Source organism: Staurois parvus, unplaced genomic scaffold (genome assembly GCF_062004578.1).
Source record: "Staurois parvus isolate SC_StPar_1 unplaced genomic scaffold, SC_StPar_1.0 ptg000011l, whole genome shotgun sequence".
In the NCBI taxonomy this organism is placed as follows: Eukaryota; Metazoa; Chordata; class Amphibia; order Anura; family Ranidae; genus Staurois; species Staurois parvus.
In genome coordinates this window covers 10008884-10035267 of record NW_028317807.1, presented here as the reverse complement: position 1 = coordinate 10035267, position 26384 = coordinate 10008884, and the positions used below count along the sequence as shown (strand labels likewise).

Below are 26384 nucleotides of genomic sequence, written 5' to 3'. Positions count from 1 at the left end.
TTCTTGTGCATAAGTATCCAGCTTCCCTTCCATCTCCTCTACCTGTGACAAGATTTGTCCCATAACACTGTGTAACACTACCATTTCACTTTTTATAGAGGTTTCTAGTTTTGAAAACATCACAGATATTTCTGTTTTTGTGGGCATTTGTGACTTTACTTCTTGCTCCTCCATGTTTCTTTTTCTCCTCTCTCTCTCTCTCCAATTTTGAAATTTCTTTCTGCTGATCTCCCTTGACCTCCAAAATTGCTCCTCTCTCCTTGAATTTCTATAGTTGAGCTCCTCTGAACTTTTCTCTTGTAGAGGCATGTATTTTTTTTATCGTACTTGTATTTCAATTTGACTGGGGGGTTTTCCCTCCCCCTCCTTTAACAGATCTACTCTTCATTTTCTCAGGCTTACAGGAAATTATGCTGTTAGATGCAGATTTATATTTCAATCTGAGTCCTTGGTACACTGTCCCATCCACCTCTGGGCCTCTAAGACACCTCCCAAGATACTGATATTATTTTTTGCCATGCAGCCTGAACAATACCATACAAGGGCTCAGTTTTGGGGGTTTAACGCCTCCCCCGGCCACTCACCCTCTCCTGTGTGCTGTACCTGCTGCTGCCATCAAAAGTTTCTTTACTTCCCGAATTACGTTAGCTGCCTTTTAGCGTTTAGCATTAGGGAGGTCCCAGGCCTGGTGGTCCTTCTCCCAGGGACACTGCTTTACAGCTCTTAGCCGGCTCCATGGTGCTTTCCCCTCGCTTCTCGCATCGCAAACAATTCCCGCTCACACTCTGATCCTAGCAGAGCCTCCACCACAATAGTGGAAAGGTACGAGCTTGGGGCCCATTGGGGAAGGTGTAGCGGAGCTCCGTCCACCTGGTTCCAGCTCTCGGCTCCCATGCTTTGCTGTCCGGTCACCTGACCTATCATTCGGGTCCTTCCGGTCTTTTCCGCTGTCCTCCCAGGTCCTTCCTCTGATAACAGGTGGCGGCACCGGCACTATGCACCTGAACGGCTCTCTCCACTCACTTGGACCACCGACCACAGTGGACCTTACACACCCAGGACACCCAGCAGCCACACGGTAAACAGCACACACAGGCAGGCACATAACGGGGTCAGGTGAGCACCATCTTCGGCAGGTGCAGGAGTTCCTAAGCAACGCCGCTAGTGAGCACCATGTTCACACCCCTCCCCCTTGGACTATATGAGGTTCCCACATTTTCTGTGCTGAGTTCCCACATTCCCATTCTTTATTTTAAAAAATGAGCAGTCGTGTTTACAGACACACACTGGTTCCACAGTATACCGAGGTGTATACAGAGAGAGCCAGGTTATACCCAAACAAAACTTGCAATTGAAATTCACTAAATATTTTCTAGTTGAACCAACACAAAATGTGGAAAGTCTCACTGTTTGCTTTCTTTAGATAGCATCCACAGCCTTACTAGAAAAGTCTGTCCCCTGACAGCAAGCTGTAGAAGGACCCTTGTTATTGGCACTGAAGCAATGGTCTCTCTGTAGAGGTCTAAAACACCTTTGCTAAAGCTTCTTACTCAGCACAGAGCATGGACTTTGCTGATTGTAGAGCTATTTTATCTGTATTGTTTTGATATGCCTGGAATGTATTTTGAGGATTTAAACTTTAATCACTTGCCAATTGCCTTAGATTTATGTAGGCACTTTCAGTGGTTATACCAGGATGATGCCTGCAGCTTCAGGCATCATCCCAGTATTTTGTTTTTTTAGGGCTGGTGATTCTACTTTATGTAAAAGCCATCCTAGTGACTAAAGAATTTGAAATAATCCTCCCTCCGCCCTGTGGTGTCTCTCTGGGCTATACTGTCCCAATGCTTACCATAGAGCAGATCGGAAATGGGAATGTCCCCGATCATCTCTATGGTATACGAAACCAGAAACGACGAGTATGCTGTCACTTCCGGTTTCAGACGGTTGTTTACTGGCCATTGCGAACAAGGGAAAGCTTCGCATCGAACCATTCCGAGTTTGATCCGAAGCTTCCAAGGGTAGATGAGAAAGTTGGGGTCTACTAGACCCCAGATTTCTCAGTAAAGAGTACCTGTCCCTTCTTTTTGTTACCACAAGGGATGTTTGCATTCCTTGTGATAACAATAAGTGATAAAAATAAAAAAAATGAAAGGGACATTCTGCTTGCATGCAAAGGTGAACACTTTCATAGGTAGCGCACGCACATGTAAACGGCGTTCGCACCACAAACGTAAGATATCGTCACAAACATTATAGCGAGAGTAATAATTCTAGCACCAGATCTCCTGTGTAACTCTAAACTGGTAACCTATAAAGGCTTTTAAAGCATCACCTATGGAGATTTGTAAGTACCATAGTTTGTTGCTATTCCACAAGTGTGCACAATTTTAAAGTGTGACATGTTGGGTATATATTTACTTGTTGTTACAACATATATTATTTAATACTAAACAATTGGGTGTTTTTGTTTTTTTTTTTTAAAGAGTAGAGTGGGAAGGATTATATGTCTTTAAGTTTTTAATCTTCTGACAACACACTGTAAAATTGAAAACGGATAGCAATAAGGTAAAAAGGAAAGGAAATATGCGCTAGTTTTAAAGGAAAAAAGCCCCAATATAGCAGCTAGCACAATATCCTGATACCAGACATTCAAAACGTATTTCAAAAATATGCAGTGCATAAATAAAAATGTACTGTGAGAAAATATATATATATATATATATATATTGTGTAATGCCAGATTATATCTTCACAGAATATGTCACATATATTCAACAGAACAACATGTATAAAATTCCCTGTAAAGGAAGCAATTTTTTCTTACAAGTGCAATTCCAGATATTACCTCTTCAAAGTATGCTTTATGGATTCTCAACCCCGTTTGGGATTTTTAAGGTGTTAATAAAAAACAATATATCAAGGATAAAATACCATTTATTTTATTACAAAAAGTCAGAAAAATAAAACATTTTAAATATGTGTATCACTTCAAGCACATGACCACAGACTAAGATAAAATTGCTTGCTGTTACAAAATTACAAGCTACAATAAAATGCAGACATTCATAGTAAAAGTAACATGTTTCATATAACATACAACGACAACAGAGAATTGTACATCCATTTAAATTTGATGAAAGGTATCTTACCAACAACAAGTTTGTATTATTGAATAGACACCTGCATAGGTGTGATGAATAAACCCACCCCACATGCACCTGTTCACAGTCCTGGGCAGTAATTAGTAAACCACAGGAGGAATATAAGGGACACAGAAGACAAAGTGAAACTGAAACAAATTAAAAAGAAAGATGCGTATAAATTATCGATCACCAAAAATAGTTTGTTATGGGTGATTTTGTTACCTATTATTAGGGGTTAATACATACCCTATAAATAAGGACTCAGATAATAAATGATTTCATAACACCACGTGGGTTGTAAAAGTAGGAGATTATCTCATGTATCCAGAAAGGCATAATTGGAATCTCATCCCAAAGATTTAAATACTTCAGACCCCCCAGAGTTTCACAGAACTGTCCAGAGGACCCACCTATGTGTGAGCTACAAAAATGAACTCGTAAATGCCCATTAAAACTCAAAAACAAAGTTACTTTGTGGCCAATATAGGTTAGGATCACTTGCATAAAGCATGATGGAAAATTGTCTAATGCAGTGCTTCAGGTCCATGTGTGAACATTGCCATCAGACGCACATCCTTTTATACCCCTTCCGCATGTGACGTCACTGGAGGGACGTGGATGCAAATGACATCACCGTGCATGTGCAGCTCTCCCCCCACCGCTCCTACGTTACATGCATGCATGTATTGCACTCGTCATCTTGCTCCTGAATTACACCCAACCACACATTAGAGCCAGAAAGGCAGGGACCCAAGAACGTGGTCGCAAACCCATGCTTCCCCTACTGGACAGATGGAATACAAAATAGTTCTATATGGGTGAAAATGGGGAAAATCATTTTCTCACCACATACCCATATATTACTCACCTCCAACAAGAAATCGATGGACTGGGCACCATAGGCCACATCGGCAAAGGCAGCAGCATAGCACAAAGTACCAGAATACTTTATCCTGTGTCTCCTAATTAACTCCACCTTCACAGCAGGAGAAAAGGGGAGCATCTGTCACCTTGACAGTAGGACACATACAGTAATAACCTTACAGAAGTTCTTACCTTTCCCTCTTTCACTAAAAAGGTGTTTTATTTCAGTGTGTCCCCACTGGAGAGACCTAGTTTTGTATTTAGTGGCTTTAATGTGTTCCTGAAGTAGAATTCTAGGCACAACCTAGCTAGTCTTAAACCCACCCCCCCCCCACTGCCACCCTAACACCCATTCTGACTAAACTGTGTGAAAAAGATCTGTATACTTATTTTCAGGACGGTCTGGTCATGTGATCTCCACTGTGCCAGCCAGCACCAGCTGCAGAGGAGAGGAGAGAGCACTTGACAACTGCTGGTAATGAGAGCTGTAACATCACCCATTGGCTCATATAGCCAATTCATTGTCGGTGCTCCCTCCTCTCTCCTGAAATGGCTGCTAGCTGACACAGGGGAGCCAGATCATAACTGTACAGGGCTTTTTATACAGGTTTGTCAGAATAAGTTTTGGATGGGGGAGGGAGCATTTTTAGGAGTAGTTAGGTTGTCCCTGGAATTCTACTTTAACCTTCTCCTCTGTTCTTACATTGAATAGTTCTTTTATCAATTACAAAATGAGTTAATGTAATCTAGTTTGCTTGTTTAACACCAAAATGTAAGATTAAAAGCTATGCCTTGAGTTGTTGAAGTAGAAATGTACTCTATAGTAAATACTTGTGAACTGGAAATTTTTAACTTTTGGAATGTTAAGCAGTAGAATTTCTGTCTGAAAGCACTGGAGTTCATGTAAATTACTGACTTTAAGGACATGGACTGTGAGAGTATACAAGACCTCTACACTTTTAAAACTTAAATATATTCTAGCTCTTTGTGTTCGGGTGTTTCCTTATTCTTCTCATGGGAAGGTACATAAAACACAAAGAATGAGAATATGGATTCTTTTTGATGTGTCCATAGCAGCTTCTTCTGCGTAATAGCTGTATTGTAGCACATGGTGAACACATGGTGTAAGGTGATGCAGATCTTAAGGTTCTTCAGTTCTGAATATAAATATAATCACATTAATAGTAAAGTAATTTGGTTATGGTTATATGTTACTGTGAGGCATGCAAAACAGCTGGATTTTTTTAACTTTTGTGTCTTCAGGAATGCTTCTGTGGTAGTTCAGTATCTGTCCCAGAAATTGAAGGGGTCCTTTGGTTAAAGGATGATGGAAAAAAATCCTGGAAAAAGCGCTATTTCCTACTTCGAGCATCTGGTATCTACTATGTACCTAAAGGAAAGGCGAAGGTAATGTAGTATTTAACAGTATGCTCACAAGATTGAAAACAACCCCTATGTACAGTTATAAGAAAACTTTGGCACCCCTAGTCAAATTATATATTGTGTTAATTTCCTGTCCTGTTCCTGTGTGTGGTAGGAAAAGTAGGCCTTAACGCACAGACGTCACACCTATGCATACAGCTCTTAGTTTCGGCTTCTGATCAGGGGGCAGCAAGGAAGGCTTCTGATCTTGTGACCACTGTGAGAGCCAATCACAGAGTTCAGGTAATTGGGAAGCCACTCTACCACCTGACATTAAAGCCCAGTTAAATGGCTGCAGGGAGGCAGCATGAAGGGATTAAAAGGCATGTCTAGCAATTTGCTTTTATTTTCTTTACTGTTTTAGGAGCTCACCTGCAGAAGCTTAAATGACTTTGCTGAATAACACAGAAGAGGGGCATACCTCCTCCCTCTGCTCTGCCAATATACCCCATATAAAGTGTCAGTTTTGCAAATGTAAAATGAGCAGTCCATGCTTATTTCTCCCATGTCAAAGCAGCAGCAAGTTTAGTGAGCTGTTATTATTGTCCAGGTAAAACTAGTGATAAAACAAAATGATGGTTGTAGTGTCTAAGTCCACCGGTGTTTCTTGCCTCACTTGTGACAGATTCACTTTAATTTATGCTCATAAAATGTTTCCATTGCTAGGCTGAACAGGACCTCCAGAATATCATTGGGTGACAGCCTATTGTTTTGCTGTGCATGTTAGTAAGTGTTGGTAGTAGTTTTCAGCATGTGAAGTGATATCACTGGGATACCAAGTACACGTAAAAGATTTTAGCAAATGTGATATACATGCAGATAAATTCTTCAGACCATCCAGTACCATGGTAAGTGTTATTTATACATGACATGCCTGCAAATAAAAAAATCCTTCTCATTTAGATTTGAAAACATCTATCTTAATTGTACAATGCAGAACACAGGCAGAATATTCATACAATATGAGTTATAGGCATGTACTTTCAGGTGATTGGACACTGGCAAAACTTTAAGATATATGCCCCTGCGTGCATCCCCTATAATCCTACCCCATTCCATGAGTCCTCAGTTTTGTGCTAGTGTCTGAAGGTGATGGATCTTTTCTCCTTCACAGAGAAAATCATCCATGGTTTATCTAGTTTATTATTTTTGATTGTTATTTTATTTTCCAATTCTTCAATCAATCAAATCCTCACTGTCTTAAACTGGCATCATAGAAACAGTATATATGGATCAGCACAACCTTGATAAAACCTTGGGAGCCATACTCAGACCCCACGCTGTGGGGATGGTCTGTATTGTTGCTTTGGGCACTGTATCCTGCTTTGACACTCACTTTGGCACTAGGTGCAAAGTGTTGAGTTAGCCAAAGGTGGTAAAGACCTATCGTTCTGGAACCCAGTCCCTAAAAACCCCTTTTGAGAGTATGCCCATTGCGATGGACGAGCCTGGACTTTATTTATAGCACCACGGGCCGGTAAGACTGACCGTTTCTGTAAAAAAACAGGACTATGTTTGGACTGTCTTCACCTACAGGATGAACACCTATAAACTTGCCACTAGAATTTAACCGCTCAGTCTCAGTTGGATGACCAGGTGTTACCACTGGTAGCACTCTTTTAATGTCACTTCCACCTAGAGCCCATGTAATGTATTCAGGCACTTTCACCATGAGGATTTGTTACAAAACGGTGTACACCTGGGTTACTGCATACTCCTTTCAGTCAAACTTTACCCTATTCTCTTCACCCTATTCCATGAGTAAACCATATGGGAATACCCTCACTTGTAGCTATGGGAATCAATGTAAAATCAGAGGTGAACATTCACTTTGCCCAAGACCCACACAGCACTCAACCTCAAAGTGACAATGTGCCTTTCACCGGAGCAAGAACCGGCTCTAATACCAGTTTTCACATTCAATTCTACCTTTATTTCAGGCACATAAGCAACCTAAAAGCAGTTTTTTCTGCATCTGTGTCCCATTTCCTTGGACAGATTATGGCTTTAATACAGCTATTTCCGTCCAGAACCCAAAAACGCCAAACTCATCTCATCTTACATCTCCTAATGAATTGAAGTGGATATTGAGGCAGTATTGAAAGAAGCTGCGGAAGATTTTTCTCCCTCAGATGGTCATTTTATTGAATAAGGAGCTTCCCCCCCCTAACAAGCTTGCCAACGTTGAAAAGCTCATTGCCTCTGTTCACAAAAGCTTTAGCATTGTGTAAACTGAGTCTCCTCTGTTTTGCCATGTCCCTTTGGGTACAAAGAGACCTACAAAACACTTTGCAACATTCCTTGTTCATGAACAGATAAAATGTGTACTCTGTGACAACTACGTTACCACCTTCCCTAGCATCACATAGGTTGTTTTCTTGAATAACGGGTAAGGTATATTATTTCCCACACTTTCTAATACCATTTGACAAGTGATAGTACAAAAGCAAGTATAATCATTTTTTGAATAATAAGAAAAGACACACTATTAGCATAGTTCAAAACGTTCTATTAAATAGCAGGTCACATAACAATTTCAAGGTAAAACATAACTGTTTTGGTATGCAGGTTCTGACAAGCTTTACAAACCTATTGATTGGTACATGGAATAAGTATCAGTATTAATGTTTTGAAAGGATGTGGTAAAGTAGTAAGATAACTGCAGAACCTGAACTGTAAGCAATCTCTGTTTTGCTTTGAATGTAATGATTGCAAAAAGTTGTAAAATTACAATGAAAAAAGTCCACCATTGCACGATGGATACAAAATCTGATTGCAGAAGCCTACATTCTCAAAGTGAAATCTCTTGAAATCTCTTTGAGAATGTTGTTGGGTCTATTAGCACAGTTCTGTTTGCCTCATTGTTGCCCACTCTTCCTGTCCATTACTTGGAAATGTTCCCGATGTATTAATATTCTTTCTGTGTCCTGTACTGCCCAAAAAATATATAAGGCATTTTGAATTGCCAATAAATGCCATATCTTGGAGCACAGTACAGGACACAAGGCACCCTCCCTTCCATTCCCTGGCTTACTCTCCATTGCTATCTACAAACCTCAGAGTGGTTTGTAGTTATAGGGGAGGTGCCAGTGTCCAAACACGCCTATAAGTGGTGTATGAATATTCATGCCTGTATCAAAATTCCTCTTTTTGCCTTTACTGACTCAGAACGCGCTCCCATAGACGGCAGAGCGTTGCCTTTCTGAACATTATTAGTAGTAAATAACATGAAGAAACGGATAAAAGAATGACAGATTACATTGTTAATACTAAACTAGAAATATCTGAATCCTTCTTATTTTCAGGCATCTAGAGACCTTGTCTGTTTTCTTCAACTGGATCATGTTAATGTTTACTATGGTCAGGAGTATCGCAGCAAATACAAGGCACCCACTGACTACTGCCTGGTGTTAAAGGTAAGCCTTTAGTTATAATGACTTGGTAAACTGAAGTGTTTTTAAGGAAGGTTTACAATGCACACCAGCCAGCTTGCAACAAACCAAATTAATCTGTCCAACAGTTCATGGTAAAACAAAGGGTTTAGTGTGCACACATTTGCAAGTATATACGTAAGCTGCAGGTACCACATCACTACACCCCAGCATACTTCAGTTCTAAATCTATAAATATTGAGAGTCTCCAAAGTTGTAGCACATATATGATAATTGATAGATTAAGGTCAGGTATGCCTAGAGGCAGCCCACACCTCCTTAAAGGTATAGGGATGCACTGGACACCCAGCAATAGCACAAGGGCAGAAAAGGTATCCAGTGCATCCCCTCACCAATTCACCAACAGTACAAACCAATGGTGTCTCCCTTCCATGTGCTCCTTACTGCAAAGGCCAGTTATAGTTTGGGGTAGTTGCCAATTGTTTGTACTGTCGGTGATTTGTGACGCATAAAACCTAGAGTTTTATGCAGGGATCAGAATATTCTCTTTACAGCCTATGGAAATGTATTTGGTCACTTTTGTGTTGGAGTGATGATGACAAGGCTTGGCTCTGGAACTCAGACCTGGCTTCATGACTTGGAGCTGTAGAGGAGAGCAATCAGATTTTTGTGGGGTTAAACTCCGGAGCTAGAGCTAAGTTGTAAGAGATGAACTCCAAAGATTGGAGCTTACATATTGCAGGTCCTCCCATCAGTGCTACTCCCTTGACTTTTATACATTTAAAATAGCTTAGGGTAGTGTGCAGATCATTTTGAAGTAGCAGATAAACTGTATTTCAATAAAATATTTGAATAACTGGAATAAAAAACTGTTTTAATACTGTTCTCAAAATTACAGTCTATTATGAACTCTTAATGCATGTCTTTTTATTTTTATCTGCTTACCTTGTCAATTCTATGGTGTATCTGCTTACTTTCATAACCCCACCATTTCTACAGTTTATTTACTTTCATAACTCTACCATTTTCACTGCTTACTTAACGTTATAACTCCATCATTTCTACTTTTCATCTGCTTAACCTGCATAACCTTACCATTTGTACTGTTATCTAAATACTTTTAGGGTTCCTATACACAGCGCTTTTACTGGCATTTTATGCATCTAGTATATCCCAGTCCTTTCCTGCATATCGAGAGCCACACATGCCGTGTACAGCCTACCATACAATTAAGAGCTGTACATGGCCATGCTTTTGTTTTCACATGTATGACAGATTGTATGCTGCACATAGGACTTCCTGGGTGCAGGTAAATACCTGAAAATCATGCTAGGTATAAAATACATGTAAAAGCCGTGTGTGCATGAACTCTTAAAACTCCTCCTCTACTGTTTATATACCGTGCATCCAGAAAGTATTCGCAGTGCTTAACTTTTGACACATTTTGTTATGTTACATCCTTATTCCAAAATGGATTAAATTAATGTTTTTCCTCAACATTCTACAAACAATACCCCATAATGACAACATGAAAGAAGTTTGTTTTGAAATCTTTGCAATTTATTAAAAATTAAAAAAAAAACACATCTACATAAGTATTCACAGCCTTTGCCATGACACTCAAAATTGAGCAGTTAACAGTCCATGTTAGAGCACAAACCAAGCCATGAAATCCAAGGAATTGTCCGTAGACCTCCGAGGCAGGATTGTATCAAGGCACAGATCTAGGAAAGGGTATAGAAAGATTTCTGCAGCATTGATGGGTCACAGTGAGCACAGTGGCCTCCATCATCCATAAATGGAAGAAGTTTGGAACCACCAGGAATCTTCCTAGAGCGGGCCGCCCAGCCAAAATGAGCGATTGAGAGAGTAGGGCCTTATCCAGGGAGGTAACCAAGCACCCGATGGTCACTCTGAAAGAGCTCCAGCGTTTCCCTGTGGAGAGAGAAGAACCTTCCAGAAGAACAACCATCTCTGCAGTACTCCACCAATCAGGCCTGTATGGTAGAGTGGCCAGACGGAAGCCACTCCTCAGTAAAAGCCAAATGGCAGCCTGCCTGGAGTTTGCCAAACGGTACCTCTCAGACCACAAGAAACTAAACTCTCTGGTCTGATGAAACAAAGATTGAACTCTTTGGCCTGATTGCCAAGCATCATGTCTGGAGGAAACCAGGCACCGCTCACCACCTGGCCAATACCATCCCTACAGTGAAGCATGGTGGTGGCAGCATTATGCTGTGGCGATGTTTTTCAGCGGCAGGAACTGGGAGACTAGTCAGGATCAAAGGAAAGATGAATGCAGCAATGCACATCTAGATAAAACCTGTTCCAGAGCGCTCTGGACCTTAGACTGGGGTGACGATTCATCTTTCAACAGGACAACGACCCTAAGCACACGGCCCACATAACAAAGGAGTGGCTGCGGGCTAACTCTGTGAATGTCCTGGAGTAGCCCAGACTTGAACCCTTTTGAACATCTCTTGAGAGATCTGAAAATGGCTGTGCATCGACGCTCCCCATCCAACCTGATGGAGCTTGAGAGGTACTGCAAAGAAGAATGGGAGAAATTGCCCAAAAAAAGGTGTGCCAAGCTTGTAGCATCATACTCAAAACAACTTGAGGCTGTAATTGGTGCTAAAGGTGCTTCAACAAATAATTGAGCAAAGGCTGTGAATACTTGTGTACATGTGTTTTTTTTTTGTTTTTTTTTAGTTATTAACAAATTGAAACAATTTCAAAACGAACTTCTTTCACGTTGTCATTATGGGGTATTGTTTGTAGAATGTTGAGGGAAAAAATTAATTTAATCCATTTTGAAATAAAATGTGGCAAAAGTTAAGCACTGTGAATACTTTCTGGATGAACTGTACTGTCATGTGTGCAATGTCTGAAAATGGAAATGGAAATGGACAATGAAGTTTTGTTATGCTTGTCTAATATTTCTGATGATTCAAATATATCCCATTCTTTCAGTAAAAGAGAAAAATGGTCAAGAACGTTTTTATTAACCACTTGCCCTCCAGAGGATTTACCCTCCTTCCTGACCAGGCCATTTTTTGTGTTACGGCGCCACGTTACTTTAGTCATGCAGTGCTGTACATAAATTAAATTTAAATACTTTTTTACCCCACAAATAGAGCTTTCTTTTGGTGGTATTTGATCACCTCTGCCGTTTTTATTTTTTGCGCTATCAACAAACAAAAAAGACCATTTGGAAAAAACAATGTATATTTTTTACTTTTTTCTATAAAACATATCCAGTAAAAAATGTAAAAGCTCTAATTTTTTCATAAATGTAGGCCAAAATGTATTCTGCTACGTCTTTGATAAAAAAAAAAAAATAGATGTACATTATTTAGTTTACGTGAAAGTTATAGCGTCTGCAAATGGAGATATATATATATATATATATATATATACTGCAATTTTTATTTAAAAATTTTTTATACTAGTAATGGCGGCAATAAGCGACTTATAGCGGGACTGCAGCGGGCATTCTGACACTGGGTGGGAACTAACTGCCACTGACATCCCAATTACACTAATACAGTGATCAGTGCTAATAAAAAGCACTGACACTGTACTTATGACACTGGGCAGGAAGGGGTTAACATCTGGGGTGATCAAAGGCTTAACTGTCTGCTGTTTTACATAATGTGCTGTGTGTTTTACTAGGGAAACATGCTGCTGTGTATTTCTCTGCTGTGCTAGAAAGATGACACTAGAAAACTTTACTGTGCTAGGCCAGACCTGTTCTGGAGCTTAAGTAGTCATTTCTGGAGGCAGCTGGGGTTAGAGTTGAAGGTTTGTTCAGGCTCTGGACTGCGAGTGAGAGTCTTGCTGAGTGGGATTTTAAGACATCTTTTGGCTTTTACTGACTCTTCCCATGGACAGTATAGTGTTGGCCTTCTGAGCCTCATCAGCATGGTACTGGAAAGTAGCTAATGACAGTGCCAATCCTACTTCAGAATCTTATGAAATGGGAATATTTATTAATCGTGTAAACTTAAACCATTGTTGGTTTGTTTTTTGTTTTTTTTGCGCCTGCTTCTATTCCTGCACTGCCATCCAGTGGCCTGCTGCTAAAGTGTAACTCTTAACAGATTCCCTGGCATAAAGCAGTCTGTGGGAGTTTTAGAGCAATTAGTTTATTGTAAATATTATAAATGTAAAAATATTAAACACATCCACATTCTAGAAAAGGATTTTATATATATATATATATATATATATATATATATATATTTATTTATTTATATATCTCTCTCTTGCTAATGAAAATACATTTCAGATATAGCATTAGACTGTACTTCAAAAATACTTTACACTTGCAGTTGGGATAGTCCTTATCTTTGATTCATCCTTTTTCACCTATGATTTCATCTGCAGCCTGTTTGCTGCAAATACACACCTATTTCTGGTATGTCTTACTCTTTGCGTCCAGTAATCCAGATTGTACAGACTAAACAAGGATGGTTTAAAAATTAACTTTCTTATGTTTGAAACATTGATATTTTTAAGGCTTCATTCTGAGCTGTTGCTAGATTAACCGTATATATCCAAAACAAATGGTGAATACATTTTGAACATATAGACCATTGATGCTTTTTTGCTTTACAACTGTGCATCTAGTATTAAATATTGATATGTCTGTTCATTGTTTTACAGCATCCTCAAATTCAGAAAAAGTCCCAGTATATCAAGTATCTGTGCTGTGATGATGTCCGAACTTTACACCAGTGGGTTAACGGAATACGCATAGCAAAGGTAATCTCTCTCACATTCCTTTTTTTGCCTATACAATAGGAACACATTCATCTTACATGAGGCCAGGGGCCTTTGTGTTCAACACATTGTCTACATCTGGTTACTCAGCCTTGGTCTGTTTTACTGTCAAAGAAAGGAAGAGTGATCAGATTCCTTACTGCACATTCATTAGATGTCTTGTCAACTGCCAGATCTAAGGATAAAAACAGACAAAACTAACATCAAAAGGAGCAGTAAAGGTCATAATGGTGATCTGTCCAAGTCTGGACAAGTTACTGAGTAAATGAGAATGTAGTGATCCTATGAACAATACCAGAAGGTTTTGACATTGATCCAGTGATGCTGTAATTAGTTGTTTCTTCCAGCAAAAAAAAACAACACACCCTGTAAAAACCATTAGAGGCATCTGATCTCTGAAACTGCCCGAAGTCTGGTATACAAAAAGAAAAAAAAAAAAAAAAGACCGCGTAGGGAGTTACTGTCTGTCTTTTAGAGTGTTTCACTTCCAATGCAGTAGGTGTTTATTGACTTCTGGAACATGTACATGTACAGATGCTGCTGTTGTGGGATTTAGTCAGCCATACAAGTGTCATCTCTGTGCTGTACGCTATAATTAAAAACCTGACTTGCGCACATACTAGGCACCCGTATACAAGCTAAGCACAGAGTAGCACATGTTCTAACCATGTTAGGAGCGTATTTAATAACAAAATAATAAATCTTTTATACAGTGCTTAAAAAATATTAGATTATATATTTCATGATCTCACAGTACAGGACATGTGCTTTTTTAGGTCATTACAGCTGAGTTATAAGCAGTTTCTTTTAGGTGTTTGGACACTTGCAGAAAATGAAAGGCTACAGAGATATCTTCTTGTATAACACACACTCCCATGCAGCCTTGTTTTTTTGCAAGTGCTTTCTCTCTCACAGGATGATTTTCACCAAGACGATTATTTCATCAAACTGCTTAGCCACTGTGCCTTGAGGCCAGGACCTTGAAGCCAGGATGGGGTTAACTTCCCCTAATAAAAAATGTTGGCGAGATCTTAGTATTGGTTAGGCACTCAAAAAGTGTGTAGGACATGACAAATAAAATGCATTTGTCTCTTCTAGTATGGGAAGCAGCTCTACATTAATTATCAAGAGGCTTTGAAGAGGACAGAGGCAGCTTATGATTGGACATCCCTATCTAGTTCCAGCATGAAATCTGGATCCAGCTCTTCCAGTTTACCAGGTAAGTCTGACGATTTTGAATTAAGCCAGGATCTTAACACAGCACTGGAGCTCTGAACCACATTATTTAGGTAAAATGGAAAATGTTCTACTTTTAACTTATGGGGTATGCTGAATTCTTCCCTTTATTTCTTCCATTTAATAATTAGTACCTTCAAGAAATATAAAGACTGATGTGAAAGAAATATTTTTCAACTTCATGGTAACTGAAGATTTGTCATATATTTATGATTGTTTCATTAAAAGTAAAAATTACTCAGAACTAAGATTCAGTTTTGGGTGGATGGAAAGAATAATATGCTTGAAAAGGAGCTTCATCTACTTTCTAAACCTTGTGGTTCTGCTTTCTGTAGCAGCCATTATAAAACCATATAAAGGAGTTTTACTGCTCCTACTGTTTTCTGTGTGACTAGCCTTAAACCACATAACTGGGCATAGATAAATTTATATACCGTACGTCTCTGTATTACTTGCTCATTTCTACGTTTTATCAGTTTAAAAATGCTGCAAGTACAAATAAAATGCCTGTTGATCTTCATGTAGTGAGCTGACAAAGCACTCTTTATGTTATGGAGACAAGGTGTTCTGAAGCCCAAAAGGTAGAAACAATGCCTAAAGTATACGTTCACCTTTGGGAACATGTTACATGTTCCACCCATTTCTAGGGTGGAACATGTAACATGTTCCCATAGCTGCAGCCACGCTGTGGAGTGCCGTGGTAATTCATTCATTGAATCTTCCTGTCAGAATATCTGCTTGCTCGTACCTCCCGTTCAGCAAGCAGATATTCTGACAGGTCTGCAGGAGACCTGCATGGCATCAGTGATCTACTAATCACTGGTACAATGCTTTCTAGGCTTCTTTGGACAAAAATAATAAATGCACATTTTTTTACCTGCAAAAAAAAGTGCATTTATTATTTTTGTCCAAAAGGTCAACTTATCCTTTAATTGGGATTTCAATGCAATACAGACATTAGAAGCTCACTGCATTTCTGGCACTATCAGTTACCAGACTCAATCACTGTCAGGTATAGGAGGGGAGAAGATGAATAACCCTATATAAAGTCTGATACTGACCAACATAGAGCTAACATAGGGTTTACACCCACTACTCTAACAGGGAAGCAGAGCTGGGGGGGACCACAAGGTAAGCCACAAGTGAGTTTTAGTGTGTGAGGGAGGGGATGTTGAGTTTTCAAAATAATTTGTTACTTTGCCCATCCAGGGCAACATGACTGATCTTCTTAAATGCAAGGTGGATTCAAGGTGGATTTTGAGCTGTACTAAAGCACCACTAGGACAGAGGGAGTATGAGTCAGTCAACAGCATGTGTAGCTATATCTCCTCAGCATTTCTCTATCCAACAAGATGAAAACTGTTGATCTTGCTTGACACTTGTCACCTTCTGTGTTTGCAGGTAGTAAATCTAAATAATTTTACACTGTTTGCACAATTATTAGGCAAATTAGTATTTTGACCAAATTGTCTAACTCCAAGCTGTATAAACTTGAATGCTTATTTGATTAAGCATATCAATCAGGTGATGTGTATTTGTGTAATGAGGGAGGGTGTGGCCTAAGGATATCAACACCCTCAATAAAGGTGTGCATAATTATTAGGCAGGTTCTTTTGCCTCAGGCAAAATGGGACAAAAAAGAGATTTAACTGACTTTGAAAAGTCAAAAATTGTAAAAAGTCTTTCAGAGGGATGCAGCACGCTTGAAATTGCTAAGATATTGGAGCGCGATCACAGAACCATCAAACTTTTTTTTTTTTGCAAATAATGAAAAGGGTCGCAAGAAACATGTTGAGAAAAAAAAAGACGCAAATTAACTGCCAAGGATTTGAGAAGAATCAAACAGGAAGCTATCAGGAACCCATTATCCTCCAGTGCTGTCATATTCCAAAACTAAAGGAAAAAAGGGGGGTGCCACCTAAGTGCAGTAATTAAAAGCAGTGGGTTTATTCTTACAGATTAAAAACACTCACAAGACAGATGATAGTGTAAAGCTCATCTGATTTTGCAGTAGAAGTCACTCTCTCCTTCTTGCAGGGAACCGCCAGCCAGGATTCCTAGGTGTAATCAATAGAATGTCTTGCAGAGTCAAAGTCCACGCCAACCAGCATTTTTGTTGCAAATAGTCAACAGGGTCGCAAGAAACGCATTGAGAAAAAAGGCACAAATTAACTGTCAAAGATTTAAAGAGGAGCTCCACCCAAAAGGGGAAGTTCCGCTTTAAGGACTGCTTCCCCGCTCCCCATTAAGGATTGTCACCCGAATTTGACAGGTACCCACTTCCAGTCTGATCACCTGATGGGCAGTGAAACGGGCTGCGGGGGACACAACAAGGGACAGGTAAGCGGCTGTTTTTTAATAGTCAGCAGCTACAGTTTTGTAGCTGCTGACTTTTATTTTTTGACAGTGTGAGTGGAACTCTGCTTTAAGAAGAATAAAACATGAAGCTACCAGAAACTTGTTATCCTCCAGTGCTGTCATATTCCAAAACAGCAACCTACCTGGAGTGCCTAGAAGTACAAGGTGTTCATTGCTCAGAGACATAGCCATGGTAAGGTAGGCTGAAACCCGACCACCACTGAACAAGACACATAAGTTGAAACGTCAAGACTGGGCCAAGAAATATCTGAAGACAGATTTTTCAAAGGTATTATGGACTGATGAGATGAGAAATGACTAGTGACGGACAAGATGGGGTCATGGCAGGATCTGTAACGGACACAGAGCTCTGCTTTGACTCACACACCAGCAAGTTGAGGTATTGGTATGGACTGGTATTATTAAAGATGAGCTAGTTGGATCTTTTTGGGTTGAAGATGGACTCAAAATCAACTCCCAATTCTACTGCCAGTTTTTAGAAGACACTTTCTTCAAGCTGTGGTACAGGAAAAAGACTGCATCTTTCAAGAAGACCATTATATTTATGCAGGACAATGCTCGCATGCATCAAAAAACTCCACTGCATGGCTAGCCAGTAAAGGCCTTAAAGATGAAAGAATAATGACATGGCCCCCTTCTCTCACCTGACCTAAACCCTATTGAGAACTTGTGGGCCCTTCTTAAATGGGAGATTTATGGTGAAGGAAAACAGTACACCCCTCTGAACAGTGTCTGGGAGGCTGTGGTTGCTGCTGCACTAAAAGTTGATTGTCAACATATCAAGAAACTAACAGACTCCATGAATGGAAGGCTTATGACTGTTGTTGAAAAGAAGGGTGGCTATATTTGTCCCTGTTTTTTTTTTTTTTTTTTTTTTTTTTAAATGTCACAAATGTTTATTTGGAGTTTATTATTCTCACTTTAACAGATGAAAATAAACAAGTGAGATGGGAAATTTTTCATTTTAATATTTAGTTGCATAATAATTCTGCACACTAATAGTTGCCCAATAATTGTGCACACATAGGTATTCTCCTAAGAAAGCTAAAACCTCACTTTTACTTTCTTAAATAATCCGGTTTGAGGTTTATTAACATTTTGGATGGACTGATAGCACTGTAGTTCAATAATGAAATTAATCCTCAAAAATACAACTTGCCTAATGTGCACACAGTGTATATAACATAACTTTTATATTTACCTGACTATATAAAATACAATTGTATGTTTTCTTTATGAGATATATATATATATATATATATATATATATATATATATATATATATATATATATATATATATATATATATATTATCAGAGACCTTAGAGTTTAAAATGGCTGTCATTGCAATTTTTTCATGTCACACTGTATTTGTGCAGTAATTTTTCAAACGCAATTTTTTGGGGAAAAATAAACTTTAAAGAATTTTAATGTGAAAAAACACAATATATAACCCAATTTTTTGGCAAAATCTAAAAGATGGTGTTACACCGAGTAAATAGATAACATATGTCACGTTTTCAAATTGCACACACTCGTGGAATGGCGCCAAACTACGGTATTTTTAAGATTTTTAAATCTCCGTAGGTGACACTTTAAACATTTTTACAGGTTACCAGTTTACATGTGTGGTTCAAACGCCATTTACATATGCAGGCACGAACTACTTATGTGTTTGCTTCTGCACACGAGCACGAGATCATGGGGCACTTTAAAGAAATCTTTTTTGTTTTGTTTTTTTTTTGTTTTTTTTTACATTTCCCCTTTATTTTTTTTATCACGTGTATTCCTATTACAAGGAATGTAAACATCCCTTGTAATAGGAATAAGGCATGACAGGTCCTCCTTATAGAGAGATCTAGGGTTTATAAGACCACAATTCTCTCCTTTATACTGGAAAGCATGAAATAAAAAAAAAAAAAATGATCTCTGCTTTCCAGCAAAAAAATGGCAGTGTTTACATCTGCCTGAGCCAGAAGTGACGTCTGGACATCGCTTCTGGCCTCCCAGGATCATAGAGACAGCCTGAGACAATCTGGTCCTTGGCAGGCTCTATGGTAAACCACCGGCCGGAACACTTCTCTGGCTCCCCAATCACATAGGAGAGCATGGAGAAGCCCCTTTGGGCAGCGGGGCATCCCTTCCTGCCACCTGTAAAAGCACACAGGAGGGAATCGCCGGCTTAAAAAAAAAGATATCTGGATGATATTGTAGCTGCAAGCATCATCCAGACATCTCCACTGAAACCTGAGGGCATCATAAAACGTCCGACTGGCGGAAAGTGGTTAATCCAAATGAAACAAACAGCAGTGCTCTAATCTTCATTCTCCACATATAAAACGGTAACTGTCACTTTGTGGGATGCAGCCCTCTAAAGATGGGAGAGTCTTGATGCTAGCAAAAGAAAAACACAAAAGGGCGACTCTCCTTGTGCATTACCATAGTTGCAAATGAATTTATTAAAACCGTAACAATTGGATACTCACAAAACTAATGTAAAAAACAAACATGAAGCCAAATGGGTCAATGTCACACAACTGAAGCCCTGTGATGATGGTGCCTGTTGGGAAAACTGACGTGTTTCGAGAGTCAAACTCCTTTTTTCAAATCTGATAGAGAATGCCCATGCCACATATATAGGGAGAATAACCACACCCCCTCCATAGAAAATAGCCCCAATACTGGGTCCTAAAGCTATTTTCTGCATGTGTCACTTCCATGAATTAAATTAATGGAAATAAATGATTCATTTAATTCATGGAAGTGACACATGTAGCAAACAGCTTTAGGACCCAGCAGTGGGGCTATTTTCCATGGAGGGGGTGTGGTGATGATTTCAATTAGTTATTCTGCCTATATATGTGGCATGGACATTCTCTATCATCTTAGCTTTGAAAAAGGGAGTTCAACTCCCGAAATGCGTCAGCTTTCCAACCGGGCACCATCATCACAGGACTTCAGTTGTGTGACATTGACCCATTTGGCTTCATGTTCGTTTTTTTTACATTAGTTTTGTGAGTATCCATTTGTCACGTTTTTAATAAATTCATTTGCAACTACGGTACTGCACAAGGAGAGTGTGCCCTTTCGTGGTTTTTTTTCTTTTGGAAAGTGGTTAGTAACTGCAGAATATACAGTATATCTAATAAAACAACAATACTAATTGAGGCGGTAGTAAATTCCGTTTTGTGACTTTCACCTACAGGTAAGATTATAATGAATATCTCCTAAACATGCACAGTTTAGGAGATATTCCCTTGTTTGACATCTGGTGCGGTCACCAGTGCATGCACTCTGAAAGACTGGCATACTCATGTTGTCCCTTCAGAGCTCTATGCCACTGCTGTGACACGCAGGAATGACATCATGGCGGCTACGCCATTCAAACAGCCAGGGCCCACAAACCCAGAAGGAAGACTGGGTGAAGGTGGAAGCCCTGTCAGCGGTGACAGCACACCGCTGGAGGGCTTCACTTCAAGGTAAGTCTTTCATAATGTGCTAGTATGCGATGCATACACATTACTATATTACCTTGTTGGGGGACTGGACTTTTTTTTCTTTTTTTTTTTAATAATTACTTTACTACCGCTTTAATTCCAATTAATGGCTGTGGCAGGCAGAAGGAACCGTGGTTCTGAAATCTGTTAAGGTTTGTGAAATGTGAAAAGCCAGTGGAAGTTTCAAGTGATATTTATCCAAAATTGAAATAATTTTAATTGAATGATTTCTAGATTAATGTATTGATTCTTCCATATTTTAAAGTAGTATACATTTATGGGTTACACACACTTTTAAACAGACCTGTCTAACTTAGTAGATGTTCTGAGACACATTGTTGAGACTACTATGACAAAGGTTTTGGTTAAAATGCTTTGGGATATACTTGCAGTGTTTGTATTCTTTGTACAGAATCACAATCTAACCATTCCAACCAATCAGACAGCGGACTTTCTGACTCCCTCGCCTCCTGCCACGTCCGTTCCCAGAGTATTGTGAGCTCCATCTTCTCGGAAGCCTGGAAGAGAGGGACCCAGCTGGAGGAGTCCAGCAAGGTAGCAGCACCTGCACAGTACTTGCCTATGTAAAGAATGTAGGCATGAGCAGCTGGGCTGCATGAATAGCAGGCTGCTGGTTTCTTCACTTATTTCCTGTACCCCATACCTGATTTCCCATCCCATTATACAGACCAATGTGTAGCATTCCTCATTTCTGAACAAAGCCATCTCCATGATGTTTTCACAAGACCATTCCATTGGGCAAGTTTTGAGTCCATAGCTAAGAGACATGTGTAACAAAAAAAAAGAATTTGACCCTTTTATATATTTGCTACATTTCCTTTATTGCATGGGAAATCATAATGAATGGGGTCGGAATATACACTTTTGCATCATTTTGCTTTTCTGTCGCCACGCATTTATTTCACTGCTCGTGTTTCTCCTGTTGCCTCATTGTCCCAGGTACCAAATGCGAAGCCCACCACTGCTAAGGCCATCAAGCCCACAGCGATTTGTACGGGGCAGTATTAAGGTCAGGGGTCATATGAAAAGCACCTTTTAACCTGGATGTTGTTAACTGGAATCCTCCAGACTAACTTTCTACAGAACCCTTAATCTTTTCTTAAAAACATGAACGTATCTTAACATAAACACCCTATGGCTTCTGTTTGGTTAACTTTTTCCATATACAAAAAACATTGGGCCTTTTTTGTGTGAAAATTATATACAGTGGAGGTATGCTAAAATCGTAACTGAAAGATATCTTAATGTGGTCATGAAGCCTAATGTCTTCCCAAACTATTCTTCATCTCCTCACTGTCTGTTCTACACTGTGCTGATACATACATATCAGCTATTCTCTACTCCCTTCTGAAATCAATCCGCATGGGACACTCTTTTCAGAGGTAGTAGAGCAGTGGCTGCCAGACATTCAGGAGGCAGTGGAAAATTAGGAAAATAGCATTTTCAGGAGGTTAGCTGGCAGACATCATTTAAAGTGTCAAAAAAAGTATGGGCACCTCGACCCCTGAAAATGCAAGTTGGCTGATTGCATTACTTTTGAGTCACAAACCTGGAAAAAGCAAGCTGTAAGGAGTGTCGCAATTCCTTAACTTTATTATCCCTAAACTAGTGCCAGGTCAATGACTCAGAAGGCATTGAAGCCATAGCATCAGCATGACACCCAGCATTCTCAAAACAGAATTCAGCAATGGCAGCCTCTATGCTTTTTTTAATGACAGGGTCAGCAGCCATACTTTGTCACTTTAAAAGGCAATTCCACTTTGTATAAATGTCAGCGGGTTGAATCACACCCTGGCTACTTCGGATTACAAGCAGTGAAATTTGCCCATGCATTGGGGTTGATTTACCAAGGGTCCATTCACACCAGCCAGTGTGTTACAATGCAGTGGCTGGTGGGAAGTGGTGTAATTATAGCAGTGATTTTTTCCTATAATTAACTTTATTAAAATGTCACACAGTTCCATTGACATTCCATTGTGCTAATGGTGGATTGCCTTGCATCCTGCTGACCCCCATCCCCCCTTCCCCCCCCCCCCCGCCAGGGTAACACAATAACTCCGCGGGAGGGATTGCCCTATCAACACTGACTTTGTTGATGGGGGAATCAAGTGATTCTCTTTCCTTCAACTAGTGGTTGCAGGAAAGAAAATTGCATCCTCTGTGGCCACATTTAGTATGTAATACATATGAATTTTGGAAGTGATTATTTTACACCCATATTGAAGCACCACTAGACAGAAAAAGGGCACCGTTCCAGCATCCAGGCAGGTAATAAAATATCAAGTGCAAGCTATTCATTTACAAAGGACTTTGTCAATAGAAGTGAAATCTATTTATTTCATAAGGATTTCCTTATGTATTAAATAAGGAAATAATGGGTCCAGAGAGGTAGTTGGGTTATACTGGGACACAAGGGGCAGTCTCATCTTTGTAACAGATTGATGAAATACTGCATCTTTTCTTGGGAACTTCTGTTGCAGTATAGGGAAATAAGCTATGTTCTGCCTAACTTGCCCGCTCTACTTTGACTCTACTGCATTATCACTTTTGTCCCTGTGTTGCTATCCTTTCTCAGAAACTGCCTTTTTTGTCATACCCTTATGCTACATCATATGTTTTGAAAGTCATTCATGTTTCTTTTTTGTAATCTGTCTTACCCTGGACATTGGGATTCATGACTGAAAATGGGAACTGTTAATTGTTGCATCTATGTAAAACAATTACCCGCAGCTTTTTATTTTTTTTTTTTTTTTATGAAGGTGGACTTTGTGTGTAAATGTGTATTTCAAGGTTTTCCTCAGTGTTCTGTGTTTTTGTCTGACTGCTTCCTGTCCTTCGAGCACCAGTTTTTTATGTTGTGATTTTCACTTGTGTTTATAGAATTATTATATTATATGGTTATATTCATGTTTTTTCTGTTTGTGTTTTTTTTTTATATTTATTTGTAGGCTCGGATTGAGACTCTAAATCGACCCCTAACATCACTGACTCCACAATCGCACATCCAGATTAAAGCCATTTCTCCTCAAGCTGCATCTCAGCCATCACCACTGGCACCACCTCCGCCTCCACCCCCTCCACCTCCACCGCCGCCTCCACCCCCTCCTCCCCCACTTCCCACCCAGTCTAAGTCTGCTCCTATATTGTTTGCAAAGTATAGTACCATTACAAGGTTGCAAAATGCTGCTCAGTACCCTGGGCCAACCTTCAAAGCACCTTCAGCAAGCCAAACTAGTCAACACAGCACAGTTGCTGCAAAACCACATGTGTTAGTAACTCCAAATGGAGCAATCCCTCCACCACCACCACCACCTCCTCCTCCTCCACCCCCCCCTCCTGGATCTGCCATGGCAATGCTAAAACCAAACCCATGTGCACCATCCATGCCCCAATTTACACCACCTCCACCTCCTCTCAAAATTCATCAGGTCCAACAAAATAACACAGTCCAGTCTGCACAGCCTCCTCCACCTCCCCCATCGCCGCCACCACCTCCTCCACCACCACCCCCACCTCCTCCACCACCATTCCAAGCTCCAAACAAGCAGTTTGTCCCTGTTGCTAAAACTGCAGTACTTGCTGCTAGTCCAACAAGCACTGTTGCCACAGGACCACCTACAGTACCAAAAAAGCAGCTACACTTCACACTTTCCCAGACTCAACAGCCTGTTTCAGCCCCAACAGTTCCATCTGGCCCAACACCACCTCCAACGTTACCTAAACAACAAAGCTTTTCTGCCAAGCTTCCTTCTTCTCCACAGTCAGCCATGCCCTCTGTTAAGCAAATTGCCAGTCAATTCCCACAAATATCTCTTTCAGATTCCCAGGCACCTAAGCCAGCAACTCCAAGTACTGCTCCCCAGTCTCCCCCAGCTGTTAAAGCAAAACCAAAATGGCAGCCATTTTCGGTTCCATCACCTGAATTCCCTCCTCCTCCCCCTGAGAGTAGCTTAGATTTGTTGCCTCCACCTCCACCACCACCACCACCACCACCTTCAACATCACCTGTGCCGCCACCTTCTCCAACACCAGACAAAACAGGCTCTCCTGCTAAAAAATCTAGCAAGACATCAAGTCCTGGTGGCAAAAAGCCACCTCCTACTCCACAGCGAAACTCTAGCATTAAATCTAATAGTTCTGCGGAATACTATGAATCAAAGAAGTCCTCTGTGGACAGCCTTGTTAGCAAATTTGAGGAATCACCTGGATCTCCATCTAAGGAATCGACACAACCACCTGCAGCTCCACCAAAGCCAGTTAAACTTAACCTCTCTGGAGTAAACTTGCCTATGGCCTTTCAGCAAGGAAACCTTTCTGCTCAGATGTTGCCTTCAGCAAAAGAAACCACTATGGAGTTTCCATCTCCGCCATCCGATTCAGAATCTGATTTTCCACCTCCACCAGCAGATCTTGAGCTTCTTCCACCTCCACCTCCACCCCCAGATGGCCCTCCTGCTCTGTTTTCTGGCAGCACCTCTCCAAAAGTCGCTGTGGTGAACCCACAACCTCAGACATGGTCAAAATCATCTGTCAAGAAGGCCCCACCCCCTACAAGACCAAAACGAAATGACAGCATGAGGCTAATGCAAGCTGAAGTAACAGAACCTTCTCCCATCAGTCCTCAAGTACCAACTTCACCGAAGCCTAGCCTAAGTGTACAGCCAGAGTTTCTTGCTGACCTTAATAAGACTCTGCAGCGAAAGTCTATTACAAGACATAGTTCATTGTCCTCAGCACGTTTATCCAGACCAGAACCCACTGCCACAATGGATGATATGGTACTGCCTCCACCACCACCAGAACTATTAGGAGACCATAAAAAACCAAACTGCTATGGTGGCAGCCATTTATCAGGCTATGCAACGTTACGAAGGGGACCACCACCTGCCCCACCTAAAAGAGACCAGAATACCAAACTTTCTAGAGATTGGTAATCAATTAACAACTTTTTGTCTAGTTACAAACTTTGAAAACTAATGTACTATGAATTTAGGATCCTTGTGTCATAATATTCACTCAAGAAATGCAGCTTGGGATAAGGGTCATTGTGCACTTCATACGCCTCCTGTTCAGCAGAAACAATTTCTGGAGATCCATCACTAGTTCCCAGTGTGGACAGGACCAAAAGTTCATATTCTACATATAAAGAAACCTTTTTGTAGTGTATGTTGGTGTGCAGTGTGTCTGCATGTATTCCTACAATAGGCATATAATTCTGTAATTAATAATATAGCAGATGTACAATAAAAGATAACAAGAATGTTTTATCTCACTCTGTCTGGATTGACTTAGAAAAGTTTCTAAAACTTGATAAAGTAGATGTTCTACTATTTAAGTCACCCACATCAATATGACTTGAAGTGAATCTATGAGCTGTTTTAAACAGGCCTAAACAAGTCTATTTATAAATGTTTTCACACAACTTCCACCCAAGATCCACAAAGTTTTCCACTTGAATCCAGTTAGAAAATGTGTGAATCTTCTGTGAATACGTTAATAAATAAAGCCTAAAGGGTGTTTGCTATTACCGTTATAGCCAGTAAACTTGTGCACGTCTTGATTTTGTTTCCCCTTTTATAAACACCTTTGATTTCCTAATGTTTTCTCTGCCCTACCCATCTGCATGCTATCCCATAAGAAT

At 40.1% G+C, this 26384-nt stretch overlaps 1 protein-coding gene across 9 annotated transcripts in view; it reads left to right on the top strand.

Moving 5' to 3' along the window:
• Positions 1–26015, top strand: part of RAPH1 (Ras association (RalGDS/AF-6) and pleckstrin homology domains 1) — a 236082-nt gene extending 210067 nt beyond the window's left edge. For 8 of the 9 annotated variants that reach the window (XM_089670628.1, XM_089670647.1, XM_089670621.1 and 5 more), the window contains 6 exons: positions 5274–5417; positions 8738–8848; positions 13493–13591; positions 14708–14828; positions 21135–21277; positions 23692–26015. In XM_089670628.1, coding sequence (XP_089526754.1) covers positions 5274–5417; positions 8738–8848; positions 13493–13591; positions 14708–14828; positions 21135–21277; positions 23692–25677 — 2604 coding nt within the window. In that variant the 3' untranslated portion in view covers positions 25678–26015. The remainder of the gene's footprint in view (positions 1–5273; positions 5418–8737; positions 8849–13492; positions 13592–14707; positions 14829–21134; positions 21278–23691) is intronic. The other variant, XM_089670643.1, reaches the window with a different exon arrangement.
• Positions 26016–26384: the final 369 nt, after the last annotated feature.